General features: G+C 35.2%; 2 protein-coding genes across 3 annotated transcripts; both read left to right on the forward strand.

Moving 5' to 3' along the window:
* Positions 1 to 1664: 1664 nt before the first annotated feature.
* On the forward strand, positions 1665 to 7319 carry LOC143919556 (uncharacterized). The gene is made up of 9 exons (XM_077441933.1): positions 1665 to 1899; positions 1974 to 2265; positions 2681 to 2921; positions 3002 to 3175; positions 4408 to 4611; positions 4681 to 4851; positions 4992 to 5181; positions 6370 to 6520; positions 6602 to 7319. The coding sequence occupies exons 1-9, from the start codon at positions 1714 to 1716 to the stop codon at positions 6736 to 6738; spliced, it is 1746 nt and encodes a 581-aa protein (XP_077298059.1). The 5' UTR covers positions 1665 to 1713; the 3' UTR covers positions 6739 to 7319.
* Positions 7320 to 18355: 11036 nt separating this feature from the next.
* Positions 18356 to 20320, forward strand: nmdyn-D7 (nucleoside diphosphate kinase homolog 7). Of its 2 annotated transcripts, none has more exons than XM_077442112.1 (7): positions 18356 to 18478; positions 18666 to 18946; positions 19021 to 19182; positions 19267 to 19459; positions 19541 to 19786; positions 19917 to 20027; positions 20107 to 20320. In XM_077442112.1, the coding sequence occupies exons 1-7, from the start codon at positions 18476 to 18478 to the stop codon at positions 20242 to 20244; spliced, it is 1134 nt and encodes a 377-aa protein (XP_077298238.1). In that variant the 5' UTR covers positions 18356 to 18475; the 3' UTR covers positions 20245 to 20320. The 2 variants fall into 2 exon arrangements, with proteins under 2 accessions (XP_077298238.1, XP_077298237.1); XM_077442111.1 differs by having other exon boundaries at positions 19267 to 19468; positions 20107 to 20319.
* The last annotated feature ends 1364 nt before the right edge of the window (positions 20321 to 21684 follow it).

Raw genomic sequence — 21684 nt, forward strand, 5'->3', positions numbered from 1 at the left:
GGAGCTAAACATACATGCTACCATTAAGCCATACTGCTGGCTTAAGTAGTACATATGTACATACTGGTAAACGGATTATAACGGAGTAAACGGATTTTTGTGGCACGACATCGTTGCCACAAAAATACGACAAAAATAGGCACGACATCGCGGATACGGAATATCTGGTACTCGAGTTCTCGTTAATACAATATTTTGCGTGGATAGCTTTCGATTGATGGAGTTTTTGGATGCCAGATGTTCCGTGATCGAGATTCTAGTGACGTGCGCGAGATCAGTTTTTGCGGAATAATCACCGAACCGTACATACTAGTTAGGCGGCGGTTATTCTGGTAGCAATTTCACTTTGGCGATGTAATCACCGAACCGTATACATATATATATATATATATATATATATATATATATATATATATATATATATATATATATATATATATATATATATATATATTTAGAGGGCCCAAGAAATTTGTAACGCCTCGGACCCCTAGTGAAGTAAATCCGCCACTGGGCAGATTATTAAAAGAAACTCTATATTTATTCTTTGAAATAAAACTGTTTGATATTGAAGTATTATTTTCGAAGGACCATTTGATAATATGAAAGGATTGCGTTCAGGATCCAATGTAGTATAGTTAAACTCTCTCTCTTTTCTTTGTTTCAAATTTATTTTATAAGTAGGTACACTTTCCAGATTTTGCTCTATAAGTTGCGTGTGACGGCTGCCGTGTATGAGTGGGCTCGAGTGACTGAATTCACGTGTCTACCTGACTGTGCGTGCGCATTGCAACTTATAGAACATTACATCAATTGGAGGGGGAAATAGGTCATAACCGACACAAGTGTGTCCAAAAACAATGAATGATTTGTAGAGATATAGCACGACTTGTGATATCACCTATTTCTCTCATCGAACTTAATCTGTACAAATGACATCATCGCGTCCTCTTATCGTACACGAAAATTAGCCGTGGCCGAAATACTTCGTCCAGCTTACCCATAAAGGCGATTCGACTCGCTCCAGATACGCAATACGAGTACACGAGAAATCCCAAGGAGCTACGCAACTACGCATCAAACATCGAACACAAAGGAAGACCTCGACCCCGTCGGAATCTTCCAGAACGTGATCTCACCAGCCCAGCTACGCGTTGCTCAAGCAACACCTTTATAAACCAGTGCATCGTCCCCAGATGCCAGTGAGCTTCAGGAACTCGACCTAGCTCGTTCCAGTGAATCCTTTACCTACTTCGCTGTACATACAAATACACCTGTATTAATCAAGTAATAAAGATCCTCTTCAAAATTCAACTGAATTTCCATAGGTTGGGAAACGGTCCAAAACCTTCAACCCCCCTATAGATTTGACAGCAAAATAATATATTACTATCAGTGAGTAATGAAAATGAGCACCATCGAAGATACAAAAGATTCTCAGTAATGCTATGGAATTTTCGTTTTTTAACAGATAATCCAAATAGCACATTTTATTATTTTATATTCGGTGTATTTTATTCCATTTACACAACTTAAAAAAAGAACTACAAATTATAATAATATAGAAAAAAATAGCTAATAAATTGACGAAAATATTCGATATGTATTGGTTGTAATTAGTGTTGTTACGATGGTGTGTGTATATGTGTTGTCAAGTGACAGTTAGTGCCGGTCGGTGGTTGGCGGTCGGTGGTCGGTGGTTGAGACGATGAGATGGCTGCAGCCGCGAAAGCCGCTCGGAGTGGATGTGGGGGGAGGGTGGGGGTGGGGGTGGGGGTGGACGTGTTCTCCGTGTGCCGGCTTTGCGCGCAGATTCCCTCCTCGCCACCGACCTACGTCTTCTCAGAACAAGAGCCGAGACCGCTCTTATACCTGATCAAACAATATCTCCAAATCAACGTAACACCCTCCCTACCCGTGAAAATATCTTCATACTCACTTTGCAAACAAATTCATCTATCTCGTATTTTCAGATCAATATTCAAGACCAAGTGTCGTTGGTAGTCTGTAGTGAATGCCACGGGAAGATGGTGTCGTTCCACGAGTTCGCCATCAAGTGCAACAATATCCAAAAGTACCTGCTCTCGCTGCAAGAGCAGAGCTTGATCGTGAACGATAATGCCGTCAACGAGCTCAAGGCGGAGTGGGACAGTCAACACGTGGAGTTTAATGTTAAAATTAAAACCGAGGAAAATATGTCGGTCAAATCTGAAGACTTTACCGATCATTTCAACGCTGACGATGATCTCATACCCATATCAGAATGTAATAATATGTGTTTTGTTTTGATTGAACGATAACTTGGCTTTAGCTTACAACTAACCTATTTGCATTTTAAAAATATCGTTGACATAAAAAAAAGGCAGTTAACTGCATTAAAGTTTTGAGTAAAATATGATTCAACATTTTATGTGTGTACGTAAACACATGCCCTTTATATATTATACAGAAATCATCAGTAGAAAAATCTGACTATCGATTCCAATACTCACTTTTTTTTTCTCTTGTAATTGAATTATAATTTTGTTAGTAAAAAAAATTGTCAATAATATTTTGGAAGAAAAAGTACCATTTTTATAATGAAAAATTGCATTTAATGAAATGCATAACTAAAGTTATCGATATTCGATTCTTTCTACATCATGCAGAAAATTTAATGCATACATAATTTGTTTTATAGGCATTAAAAAGAAATCCAAAAAGAAAAAAGCTAAATCCTCCGACGAAAAACATAAGCGTCATAAAAAAGATCATATAGACAAAGAGAAGAACTATGATAGCATGTCAACCGATGATCAGAGCGGCCAAATCAAAGAGGAAGTCGGACACTACGACGGCGAAGTAAACAGAGAAAATTTAGATGGAGCTTTAAAACTCACAAGAAGATATAAATATATAATGACCAATAATAGTTTTATAAAGTATGCACACATTAATCTTATATTATGTCACATATGTACTCTACATATAAAAATAATTAATTGGTTTTTTTTTCCGACAGTTTCGTGTGCCACATTTGCCCGGCAGACTTTCCAAACTGGTGCGCTTTGAAAAGTCACTGCAAGCAAACACACAATTCTAAAGCCAAAGTCAAGTGTTTGTGTGACAAGTTCTTATACACTCGTCACGCCATTAGTAGGCATATAGTAAAACATGACAATACCTGCGGATATAAGTGAATATTATTTTTTTAACAGTATTCATATAGATCTGCCATTTATATCTAGAAATATGGTGAATAGTGAAAGTAGGCATTTTCCTTCTGCAAGCGCGTCACGGGTGACTAATATTGAATAAAATCAACTTGATAAGAGTAACTATATTTTGGTTCGGTGATTATTCCGCACGAATCGATATTGCACCCGAAAATTTCATCCGTCGAGAGTAACCGCAATTTTCGTGGTAATGATTGTCGTGTGCGCGGTCGCAATGTGCGAAATAATCCGATTACCCTATATTTTGTTCTGACTAAATTTTTCTTGAACGGTTATTCTTTCTTTTTTTTGATAATCTCAAGGAAAATCTTAAAGAAACAAAGAAATCCTTTATATGTATATTAAAACTCAAAATCAGACTACCCTTCACCCAGCGAAAATGGTCTGAAGGATCTCCCTTTCTCTTTTATTTTTTATTTATGATGCTATCTGTCTTTTTTAGGACATTTTTATTTTTATTCCTTTTATATTAGAGGTCCAGTTCCACAGTTCCAGTGACGGCTCGTGAGAATTCATAATGTAGAGATGAATCGGGCTGTAGTAGCTTGTTAACCATGCTGGTGACCTGTTGATATAAATAAAAATAGCATGCATATGTACTATACGGGGAGGGCTGCAGCCCCACACCCCATATGCATGAGCCACTACTGGTCCCTTTTCTTAAGCCTCTTTGTAGCATTAGTGGCCAGCTTGTTGGAATGATTCTCCGGTCTGTTTCAAAATTTAGAGACTGCTTCTGTGACCGTCAACATCCTTTTGGATTATACTATTTAGGACAAACCACAGGCGTCCAAAATGCCTCGCAACATTTTATTTTCAAATCTTTGAATAATTTCCACGTTAAAGCTACTGGCTGAGAGCCACGGTTTCAAGATTGATTTTCTATTATATATTAAAAATTTGTTCTCCGTGGCCAGTGTTGAGTTCTTTTTGATTATTCAATGGTGCTTCCTAAGTTTAAAAGTTAGTTGCTTACGTTTTGTCCATATATGTATGTATGTATGCCCTGGGGTACTCCAGACTAAATCTTGTCACGCAGTATTAATATTTTTTATTACCTGATTAACTTTTTATAATCTTGAATATATTTTTACTATGGTCACTAGGGCCAGCGATTTTCTAGATATAATGGGCAGATAGATGCTTGTGTGCACATATGCTTGTGCTGAAACAATCGATATTTTTCTTTCAGATGTGAAACTTGTAAAAAAACATATACGACACCGAAGGCTCTTAAGATTCATAGCTATACACATTTGCCGAAAGATCAGTATTCGCACGTGTGCAGCCATTGTGCCAAGAGGTTCCCCACGTCCATGTCACTGAAGATACACGAAAAGACACACATTCCTAAAGAACTGAGATACATTCATCCTTGTGATATATGTGGGATTAAGTGAGTGTCTGATTCTATACTTGGTTTGTGTTGTGTTGTGAATGATTTACAGAATGTTTGTCGTTTCAGATTTATTTCGAAGGGTAACGTCCGGGCTCATGTGAGCGCCGTGCATGAAAAGCACCGTCCGTATGTGTGCGATATATGCGGGCACGCGTTTAACAATAAAGGAAACTTGCTGGATCATCGAGTGTTGCACAGCGACGAAAAACTCTTCTCGTGTTCAATATGCTCCAGAAGGTAAATTACATGTTGTCTTACAGCCGCATACTCCACAAAAATATGCGTAAGCTAGAATTTTTTACTGCCAATTGGTCTTCTGTATCGTTTTCGAGGAGTGGAGATGAGCTTTCGCTTCAAATGATCATACTCTCTTTTAGTTTCAAAACGAAAGGCACTCTCCAACGTCACATGGACTGCCACAATGGAACGTCGTACAAATGTCCCGAGTGTCCGGCTATTTTAAACTCTCGTAGAACACTCAGGACGCACATGTGCATCCATGAAGACACTTACCGATACAAATGCGCTTTCTGCAGCAAAGGTTACAAAAGAAGAAAATCTTTGAAGGTAAAAATATCTATGTATTCACAGACTAGTGCACTGGTAGAGCTATTGCATACCAGTTTAGAGATAGTGGGTTCAAGCTCTGGCCAAATACGCTGCTGGCGAGATCTTGTGATTATTAAAACACAGGTCGCCCATCTCCTGTTAGAATTTTCCAATTTTTCTAGCTTAATTGTTGTGACGGATCCAACAAATAGGTATCCTCAGTTTCTCGAAAATTTGAATTATTAGCATTTCGATTTTGTTGAATCTTATAAAAAATATGCTACCTACATAGTGTATTTCTCGCAAATTTGTTGTGTATTAAAAATTTGTTGACTGACCATAGATGTCTTAGTTGTATTCTATGTACTGTTGCGTGGACGTGAAGAAGGATTCCCAGGATTGGAGAGTAAGACGCAGCTAGTGTTGTAGAGCTGTAGTTTATTGGTCTTCACTCGCCGGATCTATAGCTCCGAATGCTCTACAGTTTGAGAGCGCCCAATATTTATACTCATTGGGCGCTCCCCGTATACATATATTCGCGAGATCCTATTGGTCGATGAGTCGCGCGATCCTATTCGTCGTTATACACGACTCTTCTATATACGGCGCGAACGCGAGATCAGGTGATCAGCGCTAGTAAACCATTGGTCCACGAGTGCCACTCACCTAATCTCTACGTTACAGTACTGTTTGAAAAATTGTTAGTACCGTTGGGTAGGGGTGGGTTCAGGATCCAAATGAAAGGTCAAAGTCGCTTCACAGCATTTATTCAACGATTCGAGAGGTCCACACAGAACCACCACTCACTCCAGAATAATCTGATCTATCGTGTTTAAACTTGTTAACTTGTCCTTTATCTATCTGATAAAGGACAAGTTGCACGGCACAGCTTCCCCGATTCATTAATATCTCTATTGTTCAGGCACTTAAAGGTCTACCCTGGCTAGTGTATTGTTTACGCACACACTCGCTCAGGTCTTTTGTTCGGGCACTTATTGAGTCTCGTTAGCCTAATCCGGGGTCTCTATTGTTCACCCACAAATGCACTTAGACAGTGGATACTCTTTCTCATGTTCGCACGTTACAGTACTTATGTACAAAATTAATCTAAATATATATGTCGCCTTGGGGGCGATTCCTGTTATGGCACATATGATGAATGTATGTAATTAAATAAATAGTATTGTTAACTTCATATTATTTTAGTCTCACATGAACATTCACACCGGTGAGCGACCCTATTCCTGTTTGTGGTGTACGAGAACCTTCGCCGACAATTCGAACTGTCGTATTCATAAAAGACGGATGCATCCAACAGAGTTGGCGGAGTATGAAGCCATTCATGGGAAGTATCAAGGTTTTTAATTGCATTATTTTATGATTTTTTTTGTTATTATTTCATTATTTATTAAATTTGAATTGCTTCTTTTGTTTTTAGATATTAAAAACGATAACACTGAAGTGAAAAAAGTTATATATAATACAACATTCAAGAAAAAAAGTGAGAGTGCAATAATTGTAATGCCCGATATAGTGGAATTGATTCAAGAATCTCAAACGCAGACTATGGTTTAAATGTCGTTCTATCTAGTCACAAACGATATTATTGAAAGCTGTTGCGTTTTTGCCATTAGTTTTTTTTATAATAGAACATGTTATATAGAAAGCATTGTCCGCAAATCTTACGTACCTGTTATGCTAAAACATTTTATACTTCCGATTGAATAACCGCTAAACTCAAATGCTAATTATAAATAACGAATTGAACAATTGATTTGTTAAACAGGTTGATGTACTGTATGCTTGAACCTGAGAGTAAAGCGTTTAAAAATATAATTCATCTATAAAGCGAATCTACCTCTAAACGCTGGCCTTAGAAACATTAATTAACGTTGCCTTTTCATTGTTTTTCTTCAGGTTTATCTGAAGAGAATTTTTATAACTGAAACTGATTATACCAATGCAATAATACAATCAAGTACTACATAGTTTACCATGTACAATAGTTGGATCCCTGAAAAGGGCATTGATATTGTAGCAATAAAAGTTACATCTCTGTTCATTATCTTAATATTAAATGTTTTATTTATAAGTTTACATTTTTATGTATCGATATTTATTTGACGCTTATTGTAAAATATATACATTTTTCTATATATATATAAAATAAAAACATTCATTTACAATAAATAAAAATGCTATAATAACATAAATTATTATCATACGTCGTCGTCGTTAATTTTGGTATTTGATAAAAACGCACCTTAATCCTATTGAGGTTTAAATATTAACTTAAGTTATGGGTCATATGTACTCGAAAGGTATGTAGCATATTCTTCGGACGAGCAGAAGAGGTAGTTGCGGAAGACACACCACAAAAAACACAGTCAACGGACTCAGAAGGATGCACGTCGCCATCCAAATAAGCAGGACCCACAGCGAAGCCACAGCCATGTTATCAATTTTGATAAATTTCAAGTTGATCTCCTCGATGTGTTCCTTCTTGCATTATTTTTCAATATGGCACGATATAGTCGACGTTTTGTACGGCGTCTGTAAGAACAAGAATTTTCAGGTTATAATTGTAATTAAGCGTTGGAATAATGTGTGGGTTTCGTGATGGAGACGACGGTGAACATTTTGAAGGTGAACTTGTTTTATCGGGTTTGTATTGGCCGTTGTTTGTTTTCACTTTCTTGCAAATGTTGCATAGGAAATGAATATTGTACCGGTTGATAGGCATTCAATTTGCTAGTTTTGGGGTATGCAAATCTTAATGCTGGTGACCTTCATAATAGTTTGGCCGGAAGTTTATTTTATTGCTTAGTTGGCGGAAGTTATGGATAGAAATAGTATTACATAAAGTTTTTAAATACAATATAAAAAAATGCGTTCTTTTTTGCAATGTAAATTACTGATTATGTTTCCAAATATATTCGTGTATTACGGAACTTCATTCTACCAGAATCTTTAAATTATACGTAATATCATTTGGGTTTATTAACTATACATATATGATATCAATTATTGAATACGTATTTTTAAGTGTCTTGGGATGAATATGGCTCTTATGTTTCCTGTTATAATTCAGAGGTAACGGTGAGACTACGGGCGAAAACACAGAGATGGACGGAACGGCACGCGGTCTTGCACATGGTCAAGAAAAGGCGTTTCCAAATCATTGTTAATTCGTACGATCTTATTATTTCGACAAGCTTCTCCTACATTTCTTCAAATATGAGATTTGCCGTTATCAATCACTCTCAAGCTTATATCAATACAAGGACAAAATATCACCGAAAACACTCCAGGGGGTGATTTAGGGACGGTGTGCCTTGCATATGTGCTAGGCGTGCCGTGTTTTTTTCACATGTTTAAAAGTATCTAAAAAAAACCATGTGCCACGTTCTTTTCTACGTGGGCTCAGTAAGTATTTGAAATGTTTTTTTTTTTAATTTAAGACTAGAAATATTTATTTATTTAAAAATACATGGGGAAGGCGGCAAAGCCGATAGACCCACGGGGTTTGACTTATATAAATAATAAAATAAAAACAAAAATATTCATAACAATAATAAAATAAAGGAAAAATAGTAAACATGAAAAAAAATCAAAATAAGTGATAATACCAAAAGATAAAAAAATATCAAGAACGGTAAAATAATAACTAGAAGAAAACAAAAATATAGAAAAGATATTGGAAAAGAAGAATTACAAAAATTCTTGAAATTTAAGACAGACATCTAGCTTGTTTTTAAAAATATTAAGGTTTTCAGAATTTACTACGCTGTTGGGAGGACTAATACCAAACTGTAACCAAATATCCGATCTTTATTATGTACAAATATGTTCTATGTTGAATCTTTGTTGATTCTATATAATAAATAAAATTTACATTTACCATGGTGCCAATACGGGTTACCCCAAGGCTACACATGGCCAAATTTGTACAGCTTTCCGAACAAAATTTATAAATGATAAATTAAGGTGAAAAATGAGCGTAGGTGGCCTATTTGATAGGAACCGTTTCAACAATTAAATCAGATAAATTGGCAAACCCTAATAGGAAACCATCGACATGGAGTAGCATGCATAGATATATCCGAAGTCTGATCAGCAACACCGGGCTAGGGCTCGAACCCGTGACCTCTCGATTGTTCGCATTATATGTACGCTGACCACTAAGCTGTGTATGTTGCTGGTTGAATTAATGCTATTCTGCTTAAAAGATCTAAGCTATGTACACGCTGCGACTAAAACTTTTTCTAGTACATACATATAACATAAAAGCATTTTTATAAAATTTAATAATAATAAGTGACGGTATTCTGCTGCCTACTATTTTCATTATGAAATCATATCAATTATCCAAACTCGTGATTGTGTTTTTGGCGTATTTTATCTCACGATGTAACAGTGTACGCAATATCCAACGTAGATACATAATATTTTTACAATTATTGGTCATTAACACAGTTTCTATTTGTATTTATTAATATTTTATTTATAACCTGTCAATATGAAGAATTAGTAAAATATTCTTTCATTAAAAACAAAACTACATATCAAATTGTACAACGTTGTTTTTACATTGAGATGTAAGAAGAACAAATTTTACTTTTATCACTACCAGTGGCGGCTCGTGAGAATTCACCGGTGATAAAATGCAGACAAAAACAGCATGCATATGTACTATACTGGGATGGCTGTAACCCCGCAGCCCATATAGACGAACCACCACTTATCAGTACTAATTGATAGTATGTAGTACAAGAACCAATTACAGCATATACATATGTATGGTACGGTTCCCGGAAGAATGCACTGAATAATGGCGCAGGTTCGATAAATCTTAATTTTCAAAGTCGCAAAAGGGTTAGCACCTTCAAATAACATACAAATACCCCATTGACGCTTTTTTGTGGAATTCTATTGCGTTAGTTCTTCTTGAGCATCTTTGAAAGTTTGGATGTCTCGAGAGTGCGGCTCTCTTGAGTGCATTTATCCGATCACCATTAAGGTCTGACCGCACTATGCGCCTGCGACACGACACGGCAGCGTGCGGCAAAATATTTTTTGTATGAAATTGTATGAGATATAACGCACTACGCGTCACGCGACAGAGTTGCCTTTTGTATCAACTTTGCCGTGTCGTGTCGTGCTGCAGCGGTCCATGGCCGTATAGTGCGGTCAGACCTTTAGGCACTATATACATTATCCACCGTAGGATGAAACTTAGATAAAATGTCCCATGTGAGCATCCCATCTCGATCAATAGCATTTCACTCTTATAATTTTATATTGGCTACGTCCACACTACCGATATCTACACCCGATATTTACGAATTTTTCCATAACCAGTTCCTAAATAGCAACCACAGGTTGCAATATGAGAACTGGATATGGAAAATTCGAAAATATCGGGTGTAGATAACGGTAGTGTAGACGTAGCCATTGTCTGCACGAAATGCTATTGGTCGAGAGGCGTTGTAAGGGACAGCATGTACGTTTTTTCCGAGTTTTCACTTTGCCGGTAACTGTCGCTAGTGTTGAACAAACTTTTAGTAAATAAAATTAATAAAAGACTTTAAAAGAAATTAGAGGAGTCAACTCCGAGCTCAGTGAATTAGCAATATTATCGATTGAACATGAAGAAACTACTAAATTGTCTTTGAAAGATGTGATTGCAGAATTTGCGACTTTGAAGGCGAGGAAAAAGAACATTTAAATTATGTGTTAATTATCAATTTAATTTTAATAAAAAAAAAATTACTAAAGGGAGGGCCTTTTGCTAACATTTTCGTGTGGGCCCAATTTTTCTAGTTACGCCCCTGGTAACATCCCATAGAATTGTGTGGATGACAAAATTGAAATAAATGTAAGGAAATGTACGTAAGAAAATCACATTATAGGCAAACGCAATATGAATTGATTGAGAAATATGCATATGTTGCTGCTCACACCGAGGAAGTGGATATTCTGCAATCATATTTCGATAACGTATTCCACGATAATTACATACATATATTGCCATTCGTCATCTCACGGTCAATAACTTTTCGTTCAAATGTACTTTTTCTCACATCCGTTTGAACTTACTTATTCAATAATTTCTATCACGCACTTACAATTACTGTAATGAAAAGGAAAACTATTGTATACACGAATACGTAAAAAGATTACATATATATTTTTATGCAATGTATTCCATAACTGCATAGTTATGTATTTATGAACGAAAAACATTTGAAAGTTCAGTGTTTTGGGTTTAATGGAATTTGCGATGCATTTACGAAATAAAATATTTAGTAATCATTCAACCGAACAGTTTTGGTTCCATTGATAAGCTAATATAACAAGTTTGGTTACTCTGCAATCGAGAATGTAGATTTTTTTACCCAGTCGACTTTTGAAATGAGAAATATTTTATTTTATTTAAGGTGATCGATTTTATTTGAACTAGATAGTAGGGGTCCCAATCGAATATTCGAATATTCGAGTATTCGAATTATTCGTCTGATTTTTCAGCCATTCGTTATTCGAATATTTCATCAACTATTCGAATATTATTCGTGTATATATTTTTTTATAAATGAAATCAACACGAAAAGAGTGATGACGAAAAAGCCGACGATTATAAAGAAAATGAAATATATAATGGGGATAATTGTGATAAAAATGAAGAAGATGAAATGTCTACATGTGAAGATACGGATTTTTATTCATTAAATACGGAAATGTTTGAAGAAAATCACTTTTCGATCGATAATAATCTCTACGAAATTTTAGAAATCATCAGAAAAATAATACGAATATTTAAGAAGTCACCGGCAAAATATAAATTTTTACAAGAAATCATAATTTATCTTTACTTTTATTTTTATTTTTACTATATCTGTTATTATTAAATGCTGTTTTTTATGTTTATGTATGGATGTATTTATGTTTATGTTCAAATGTATTTTTTTTATGTATAATTGATGGGTGTATTATTTTCGTTGTGTATTGATTTGTGTTTAATTGTTATTTTGTTTTTTTTTGTGTTATGTTTTTGACCATTGTGGCGCTTTAGGAATTCCTGTTATGCCACAATGGTCTGTTTAGAATAAAATAAATAAATAATGTATAATGAAAAATGAAAATAAAAAATTGAAATTATTATTGGCTGTAAAAACGAGGTGGAATTCAATGGCAACTATAATAAGACGATTCATTCAAATTTATGCTTGGTACATACATACATATGTAATAACCGTTTTTTTAATTTTCGAAGATATTCGAATAGCTCTTGATTTACTATTCGATATTCGAATAGTTGAAGTCGACGAATATTTGGGATCCCTACTAGATAGGTTTGATGCGGCATTTTGTTTATAAAATACGTTCTTCTTTGCAACGACGATACTAGGTATTACTGAAATGTTTCTGTACTACAAGTCGTGCTAAAAAATTGTGCAATAATGTGCACTAGTACTCCTTTTGGTATAGCTCATTCAGGTCCAATATAATATGTAGACTTTGAACGATTCTTCTATAATGCACTCAGGACAATACTTTTGAATTGAAAATTAATTATTTTCATACAAGATATGTTATAGAAATATTTGTTTAATTTTTTTTTTGAAGTGCAATTAATTGTATGATTGAATACCGATTTGTGATATTTTTGCGCCCTAGGCATGTCATCTATTTATATATGTATATGGTAGTTCCCTTTACAAATGTTAATTATATATTAATTGCCAGTCTTTATCTAAAGTACGCCTCAAGCAATTGTTTTATTGTTTACCTATCATGATATGTAACTGCATGTATAATATATCAAGTTGATAAAGGGTAATTCTAGTTCAAATACACTGAAGCAAGTTTTGATTAACAATAGTGAATTGAGTTTTGCTTCAAATTACATACATATATGAATACATAGTTTAAATGTAGTTACATTCTTTCGATTTTCAACTTTTGCTAAATACAAATAATGCACCACCATACCCATCTGATCTGATACTACATATGTAATATATGACTCATATCCAGTGGCGTAACTAGAAAAATTTGGCTCGCATGCAAGTTACCAAAGAGCCCCATTTTTTTCAATGTAAAAATTTTTTTTTTCAATTAAATAAATCAATTTTAAATGTCCTTCTTAGCCTATATTTTATTTTGAAAATTTTGCAATCACGTCTTTTAAAGACATTTTATAAACATCTCCATGTCAATATTGAAAATTCGCCAAGTCAGAATTTTTTAATGTGTTTGTTTAAGAGGGATGGACACCAGCGCCTTGTCCATACAAACGTATTACACTTCTCTCTTCCTCAATTATGGCACTAGGTAAATTATTTTTTAATATGCTATAGATATCTACCATTGGGATGCATCTATCGTTTTATTTTTTTGATTAGTTATTTTTTATAGGAGCTAGGAGCCGCTAAACATATATAAAATCGCCTCTTTTTTTACACCCACGAAAAGAGTCCAGCGTGCTTATTTAACGGTCGATTTAAAAAAAAATACGCACATTGTTGCACAGAAAATATCTTTCTTATACCGATGATGAAATTTTTTTAAAAATTGGTCTAGTTTTGCAGGAGAAAATAGGAGAATACGAAACCTCGATTTTGTCGATTTAAAATACGTATTATCTGGTCGAAGCGCAACTGTCGCATTCACTCAATATATATATATTGATATATATTGTCGCATTCACTCAATATATATATCGAAGAAAGGAACGGCAACAAAATTAAGGTTTCGGGTGAACAGCCCCCTTAATGACTTCAGTTAGTGTCAAATTATATTTTTAAATTTTTTATAACTTAAAATTTTGATATTCTCCCAAGGCCCTACCGACCCCAAGGTCTCGCATGCACCGCATACTCCCGCGTCATAGTAGTTACGCCACTGCTCATATAACAATTTTAATTAACGAACAACCAAATCAAAATTGAATCCAGAGATCCAAACGGTTACGAGAGAATATCTATATAAAAGCGCTATCTGAATATGTTTTTATTTTAAAGACAACTTTCAAAAAAGACAAGATCATTGTATTGAGTATGTGTCCAGCTTTGAATATGTCTTTGAACTCAAATTGCACATAAACCGTATCATACCAGTATCCACATTCGGATTCAAGAGCACTGATTCGGTTGCCAAACCATTATTAATTAACACTAGTCAATATATCACTGATGTTGTCAAGATTTATGGAACACAAAAGATTCACTTTTACTTTTTTCCTAGACACAAAGACCGAACTATGTATATCACTAAAGCACTTCCATCTGATGTTTCAGAATGGAGACGCGTTGTAGGAGTTTTCCCCACCTTGAATGTTGATGTATGTAGACGTGTAACGAGTCACATTTTCCTCAAGTTTTGCGCAAAAAGTGAGGATTTGGAAACGGCAAACACACGACCGATCGTCGACAATACCAGGTGGTTTCTGGCTGATGAGGCCACCTTCGGCAGTGGCTGCTCAAGACGTCGCTGTCCCTTTCACTTGGCCTGAGCTAGAAAAGGATAGTGATTGAGGTGTGCTTTATGCAATACCTGGTAACCGCGATGTGATGCAACCGGTTTTGTTTATAAACGGGCCTCAGTCGTTTTCAAACATCTGTCATTGAGGTCATTTAAAATTGAAATTCATATGCATTTACAACTTTTAGCTTGCAGCTATGATTGCAACCTAATCTGGCGTCGACGAAACCACTTTATTATATGTATGTATAATACATACATAGGATAGAACCAGTAATAATTATTATTCAAAACTTGATCTCTAATCAAAACGGAGGATTACTATACAACGTTGATACTGTAGCATATATAATACTAAAAAGAGCCGCCGGTTAAGAGCAATCGGATTAAGCCGAGGCGCATCCCTGACACTGTGCGACCGTTGTAATTGGTTTCAAGGATTACTAAGAGCATGTAGGCTAAACAATGGCCATCGAGTTGGCCGTTATTGGTCCCTTCTCAGAAGTGACCGATACCGTGGTACCGTGGGACCGAATGTCGTAGGAATACATATCCGAGTGCGTGACCATAACAATAGGTAAACAAATCAGACGTCGAAGATGTCCTGAGAGACCTGCTGAAGGCTGTGACACCAATAAATGCTGTGACACGACTTTGGCCTTTTACTTGGATCCTCCACCCACCCCTACGCAACAATACTATAGCGATGTGAAGTATGTTTAATGGAGCATTGTGTGACAAATTTTGAGACTATCGTGTAGTGATCTTAAGTATGTGGACTCGTGGTTAGCCTATATACTTTCGAACATTGTGGTCACGGGTTCGAGTCTTACTAGTTGCTGCTGGCCAGACCTTGGTCTGTGACTCCAGGTCGATCGCTTCCTATCAGAGTTTGCCAATTTAGCTGATTTTCATTGAAACGGTTCCAATTAACAAGCGAGCAGCCGCCAGCCCGCACCAAAACATCAACGAGAGATCGATCTTATATAACACGTTAGATAGATAGGTCTAGGGAGTTTCACTACCAGAGGAAACTATCGATAAAACATTATTCATAATTAAGTAAGTAACGGTTCCAACAAATTGGCAACCTTTACCGATTTTTCATTATTTTCAAGTTTTCAGCATCTCGAATTTCACTGATTCATATAAAAATTCTGCAAATTTTTCTATAATCAGTATATCAATGACTTTCTAAGTAGCTCGAAATTTGACAATTAATATTAAATAAAAAAATGCTCCGAAAATGTAAGTCTATTAACAATTTGTCAAAATTTATCCATAAATGTCTCTATGATGCTTTGTTAAAAATTATTCTATATATCGATGTTTGAAATCGGCCAGGAATGCGCATTGAGATTTACCTGTTAGGCCTTCCTGGTGTATAAATGTATGTAAAAATAAAATGTCCCTCGAAGAGACTGTCGTAGCTACGACAAATGTTGTATCCAGATACCTCATGAAAGTTTCCATGTATCTTATCAAATCTTTCCATATGTGTAAGCACTTGGATGCAGTTGCTTTATTGACCACCATAGTTTATTTTTGCTATTAATAATAATAATTATTATCTATATATATGTAAGATACATATAATTAAATGTTTGTTAAAAGATATTTTAAAAATTTTCTGTCTCTTAAAAAATTTCTCTCACGAAAGAAATACATCTGAGGATAGTTATTACAATGTAATTTAAAACTACGATGAAAAATGTATGCCTCCAATTCTTATTGGATTTTATTTTGAGTTAAAGGTGAAAGTTGGAGAGCCGTAGTTTTATAGAAGCAAAGTTGGCTTCGAATTAAATTGAGCAAGATTATCTTTCGAATTAAGCACAGCTAGAGAAAATTACTGCATTGAAATAGTTCTAAATACCTCTATGAGAAAGATTGCGAAAATCATGGGGTTAAATGAATTTTCTTGGATGGGACAAATGAATCTATTCAATTTGTAATAATTTTCATGTCTTATTATGCATACAACTTTGCGATCGTTAAGACGCGTCAATGGAGTTGTATAATAGTTTTTTTTTATATTTTATTTGATAGCACTTTTTCATTTAAAAAATATATTGCCAAATCATTCGTGTGTCCAAATAAATATGTACTTAGAATGCATCGTTCTGTTTTGCTCAAAAAGCCATTTGAGCACTTCAAGGTTACGATTTCACCAGTGGTTGACCTTCTTGTCTTGAGAGGTATCTTGGCATTTTAAGTGGTAAACTTCACATTTCTTCAATTCAAGGTGATTCATAATTTCTATTGAAATGTTTCGGTAAAAGAAAATATGGACGTACACATTATGTACCTGTAACTATTTTTTTATATACAATTGTAAAATACAAAAAAAATATATTTTAGATTAAAGCCAGAAGTATGGCTCGGTGGTTGCGTTTATGTTTAGCATCGAGAGGCTACCGGGCTCTATCCCGTGCTTTATGCTGCTGGTTAGACGTGGATATTTGTGACTCCAAGTCGATCGTTTCCCATCAATCAGAATTAGCCAATTAATCTGATTTCAATTAAATTGACAAAATGTCATCCTATCCGCTATGTCACAAATATCTGAATTTGATTTATGTACAATATGTAAAAATTATGTACATCTCTAAATCTAAAAAGATTAATTAATTAAGTAATTAATTGTCAATTTCGTGCTCTACAGCCTTCTCGAAATACAGCGATTTATGTAATAAAAAAATGCTGCAATGTTTGAAATTAATTGTCTAGGAAGGTGCATTGGGTTTACTTGTTAGGTCTGGTATACATATATCTATGTAAAATAAAATAACATTTACAATTATCTTAATTTCATGCTTTGGATGGAACACGAAGAAAAGACATAACAGACTCTTCTTCATGTTGTCACATCAAAACTATGCAGAAAACATGCAACACGACCAATATATGAGCAGAGTACATTGGCACCCGAAAATTCCATCCATCGAGAGTAACGCACGCCAACTATCATACTAATAAGAACTCGAGTGCCAGATATTTCGTATTTGCGATTTTCGTGGCAACGATTTTCGTAATCCGTTTACCGTATGCCCAAAGCTGCCAAGAGAAAATTCGGGCCCTGGTGTAGTATTTTCCGTTTTTTTTCAATTAGTGCTAATTGCTATTTTATGGTTTATTGATTATTAGTTTTTTAAAAATACTAAAATATTTATATCCGTCTCTTTTTCTATTCGGGGTGTCATTATGAATATTTCAAGTATTCATTCAAACACTCAAATGGGTCCACCTTACAGCACAAACTCTGAGTTGATGAAAACTCAAAAAATGAATCAAAAGCAAAGTAAGAAGAGGCTAGTAAAAAATGAACTCGTACCAAAGCATTAAGATTAGGAGCGGGGGTAGATGCGCGTGGATGTATGAGATTCATGGGAGGAGCTGACGAAACCGTCTACTCTGACTTCTTATCTTAATGATTTGGTACAAGTTTATTTTTCGAGTCTTGAATCAACCCTGAGTTTATGCCATAAAGGCCACCGACTTAAAATATACTTCGTAAAAATCAAAAAGCAAACATATTTAGTAAAATTTGTGGAGATAAATTATCCTCAGGCTCATTGTTATATATGTTAAGAATATATAAGACTTATGAAATGATCACTAAATTATTAGAGTTAAATATTTTATTTTAATGACACTAAAAGAGACTAGAATTATGGAATTTGTAAATGTATAAAATACCGTACCAGTCGTAGTAGCAAGTGTTTCGGCCAAAAATTCAAACGTCTGTTTGACGTTTGCTTAATTCACTGTAACTTAGCAACATTGAAATGTGCATAAAACTTACTAATTGTCTATAAAATCTATTAAGATGGTAAGAATACACATTGAACATCTCAAATTAATCCATTTAATATAAATAAGAAATATTTTCCACTAGTTTTATCATATAAAAAACGAAATTTATCTTCGCCAATTTTGACATTGCTCATTCAATAAATTCAAAATAATGTATTCAAACCAGCAGTCTATTGTATCGTATAATATGTGTTGCTTTATAGGATTGTGGATATTCAGAGAAGTTTTCGTTCATCGGCGAGTGGTACGATCACAATACTAACCTAACCCAAAATTTTGTAGTACACTATTTCCCATCCGATTCTTCCATTGAGTTATTCGACGTGAAAAATCGAAAAACTTTCCTGAGACGCAGCATCGTAGAGGGCTTATCCGCAGACGAATTTCACATAGATGGCTCCATCAAAGTATATGCTCGGCTTATAAAACTGACCGACTATGGCAACGAATACACTAAACGAAAACTGGGAAAATCCGTAGAACGGCAAGTTTCATATACACCATTACATTATTTGTTACATTTCAATTTTTACGAATGTTTTTATTATTATTTTTTAGAGCGTTTGCAATGATCAAACCGGTATCCAACGACCACTTAGGAGATATAATCCAATGCATTCAAGATAGAAATTACAAAATAAAGCAATTGAAAATGTCACTTTTGACCAAAGACAGTGCACTTCAAGCTTGTCAGAGTATTAGAGATGACCAAAATTTAGAGTCAGCATGTGTTTTTTGTTTAAATGCATGTTATTTGTTTAGATTTAGTATGTGTAATACTTAAATATGAAATCTATTTTTTAGAAGCATACTGAATGATATTACAAGCGGACCGGTGATCGGCTTGGAACTTGTGTGCCAAAACGCGGTACAACGATGGAACAGTGATATGAGCGAAATAAATACGCATTTATGCGAAAAGTATAATCAAAATCATTCAGAATCGGCACCGAATAAGTATTTTTACGGATCGGGCAATTTAGACGACGCGCTTCATGTAAAATTTGTACTGTTATATTCGTATATATATATATATATATATACTTATCAATTTGTTTTATACATAAATGGTTTGTAGGATTTGTCTTATTTCTTTCCGACTGGAAAGTTGAAGTCGCTGGGTCCGACTATGGCTCCGTCGATGATAAACTGTACATGTTGTGTGATCAAACCGCACGCAATACGCGACGGAAACCTCGGCAAAATCATTAAAGCCATCACGGATGAGAGATTCGTAATAATGACTATGAAGATGTTCTACATGGACAACGTCAGCGCTGCAGAATTTTACGAAGTGTACAAAGGAGTCGTGCCAGACTATATGGTAAGTTTATCAGTCGTCAAACTTGTTCCGTGCGGGCGATTTTTCGTCTACCTTTTGCATTTTTACAGTTTGATAGGTGTATAATAAATGGTTTTGTATAGTCATATATAAGATTTTTGGTTGATTTTAGGGGATGGTAGCTGAGTTGATCTCCGGTCCGTGCGTCGCTATGGAAATTGTGGGTCCAGCCGATGTGAACACACCTGTTGAATTTAGGAAATTGGTCGGCCCGATCGATCCGGTGAGTGAAAGTCTTGGTCGGTGCACATACTAACAACGCTTCGGTTGTACTAACATGCTCTTGTTGATCTTTTTGTAAGGACATGGCCCGTCAAATACGACCGCACACACTTAGAGCACGGTTCGGAAGCACGCGAACTCAAAACGCCGTGCACTGTAGCGATTTGCCGGAGGATGGCGTCTTGGAAGTTGAATATTTCTTTAAAATACTAGATTGATTGGATGGCTAGCGATTTGTTTTGTACCTGTTATTCTATATGCTTTTTTTCGAATAAAAATTACTTTAATATTTTTATGATCTTATTTCTTTCTTGTCTTGTTCAATGCTGAGCGTTGTTGGCAATTTCTATCATCTGGGACCCGGTGGAAGATTCGTCTTCACTCCTCCAGGTCCTGTGCCAAGTTTAATGCAGCGTTCTTTGATTTGGTCTGACCATCTTGTGGGAGACCATCCTGCTCGTTTTACCTCTAGTGTTCCGGAAACTATCAACATCTCAAGATTCTCCACATTGTTTCTGAAAACATGGCCAAAGTAAGAAGGAATCTACATGTTATGGAGAGTCTCTCTGAAACTGCCAGCTCTTTGAGGATTGAGATGTTTGTGCGCCTTGCGGTTCATAGAATGCGCAATTTCTGCCTCCAGCACAATATTTTAAAGGCATCTAGCAAGTCCTCTTTTCTTTTTTTAGCGTCCATGTCTCGACTCCATCCATACAATGCTATGGAGATCACCAGAGATCGCATCAAACGGATTTTCGTTTTACTCATTATAGAAAAGTTTTTCCATATGTTTGTCGGACTGATCATCCCTCTAGTATTCTGGTATCAACTTCTCAGGGCTTTTTACATTCTTCTTGGCAAAATGGCCAAAGTAGCAAAATGGCCAAGTAGTAGTACATGTTGTCGAGAGTCTCTCTGAAACTGAAACCTCTTTGATGATGGAGATGTTTTTACTCCTTGCAGTTCATGGAATGCACAACATCCGCATCCAGCATTTCCGCATTTAGCACAACATTTGCATCAAAGAATTTTAACGTGTTCATTTCCCCCTTTTTTAGCGTCCATGTCTCGACTCCGTACAATGCAATGGGAATGATCGCAACATATGAATTTTCGTTTTCCTTATTATAGAACGGTTTTTCCAATTTTTTATCAGATTGATCATAGATATTGAAACGTTTTCGCCATTCCTATTCTTCTGCGGATTTCTGATTGGCATCCTCCTCTTGAGAATAAGGCGCCTAGGTAAATGAAATATTTGTCTGCCTCATAGTCTCTTGAAGCATTAGAATTTATGAGAGACTCGTATCTGTCTTATATACAAAATAAACTTCGACATAAAAAAGTCGTCTTTGTGCTGTTTTTTTTTTTAATTTTCTTATTATTGAAATTAAACCAATATAATTCAACCTAACCTATTCTAAATGGATAATTTTGGGATCTCCATTATTTATTAAACATACTCACACATTGAAAATAATTTCACAATAATATGTAGAATGGATAAATTAATCAAACATCAAAGTTTTATATATTAAAACGCAATATAATAATTTTAATCATTTTATGATTAACCTCCTCAGTCCTCCTACACTTTTTATTCTTTGTAGAAAAATTTATTTTTGTGTAATTATTTATTTAGTCCATTAAAGGTGCAT

This window comes from Arctopsyche grandis, chromosome 12 (assembly GCF_051622035.1).
Source record: "Arctopsyche grandis isolate Sample6627 chromosome 12, ASM5162203v2, whole genome shotgun sequence".
Classification (NCBI taxonomy): domain Eukaryota; kingdom Metazoa; phylum Arthropoda; class Insecta; order Trichoptera; family Hydropsychidae; genus Arctopsyche; species Arctopsyche grandis.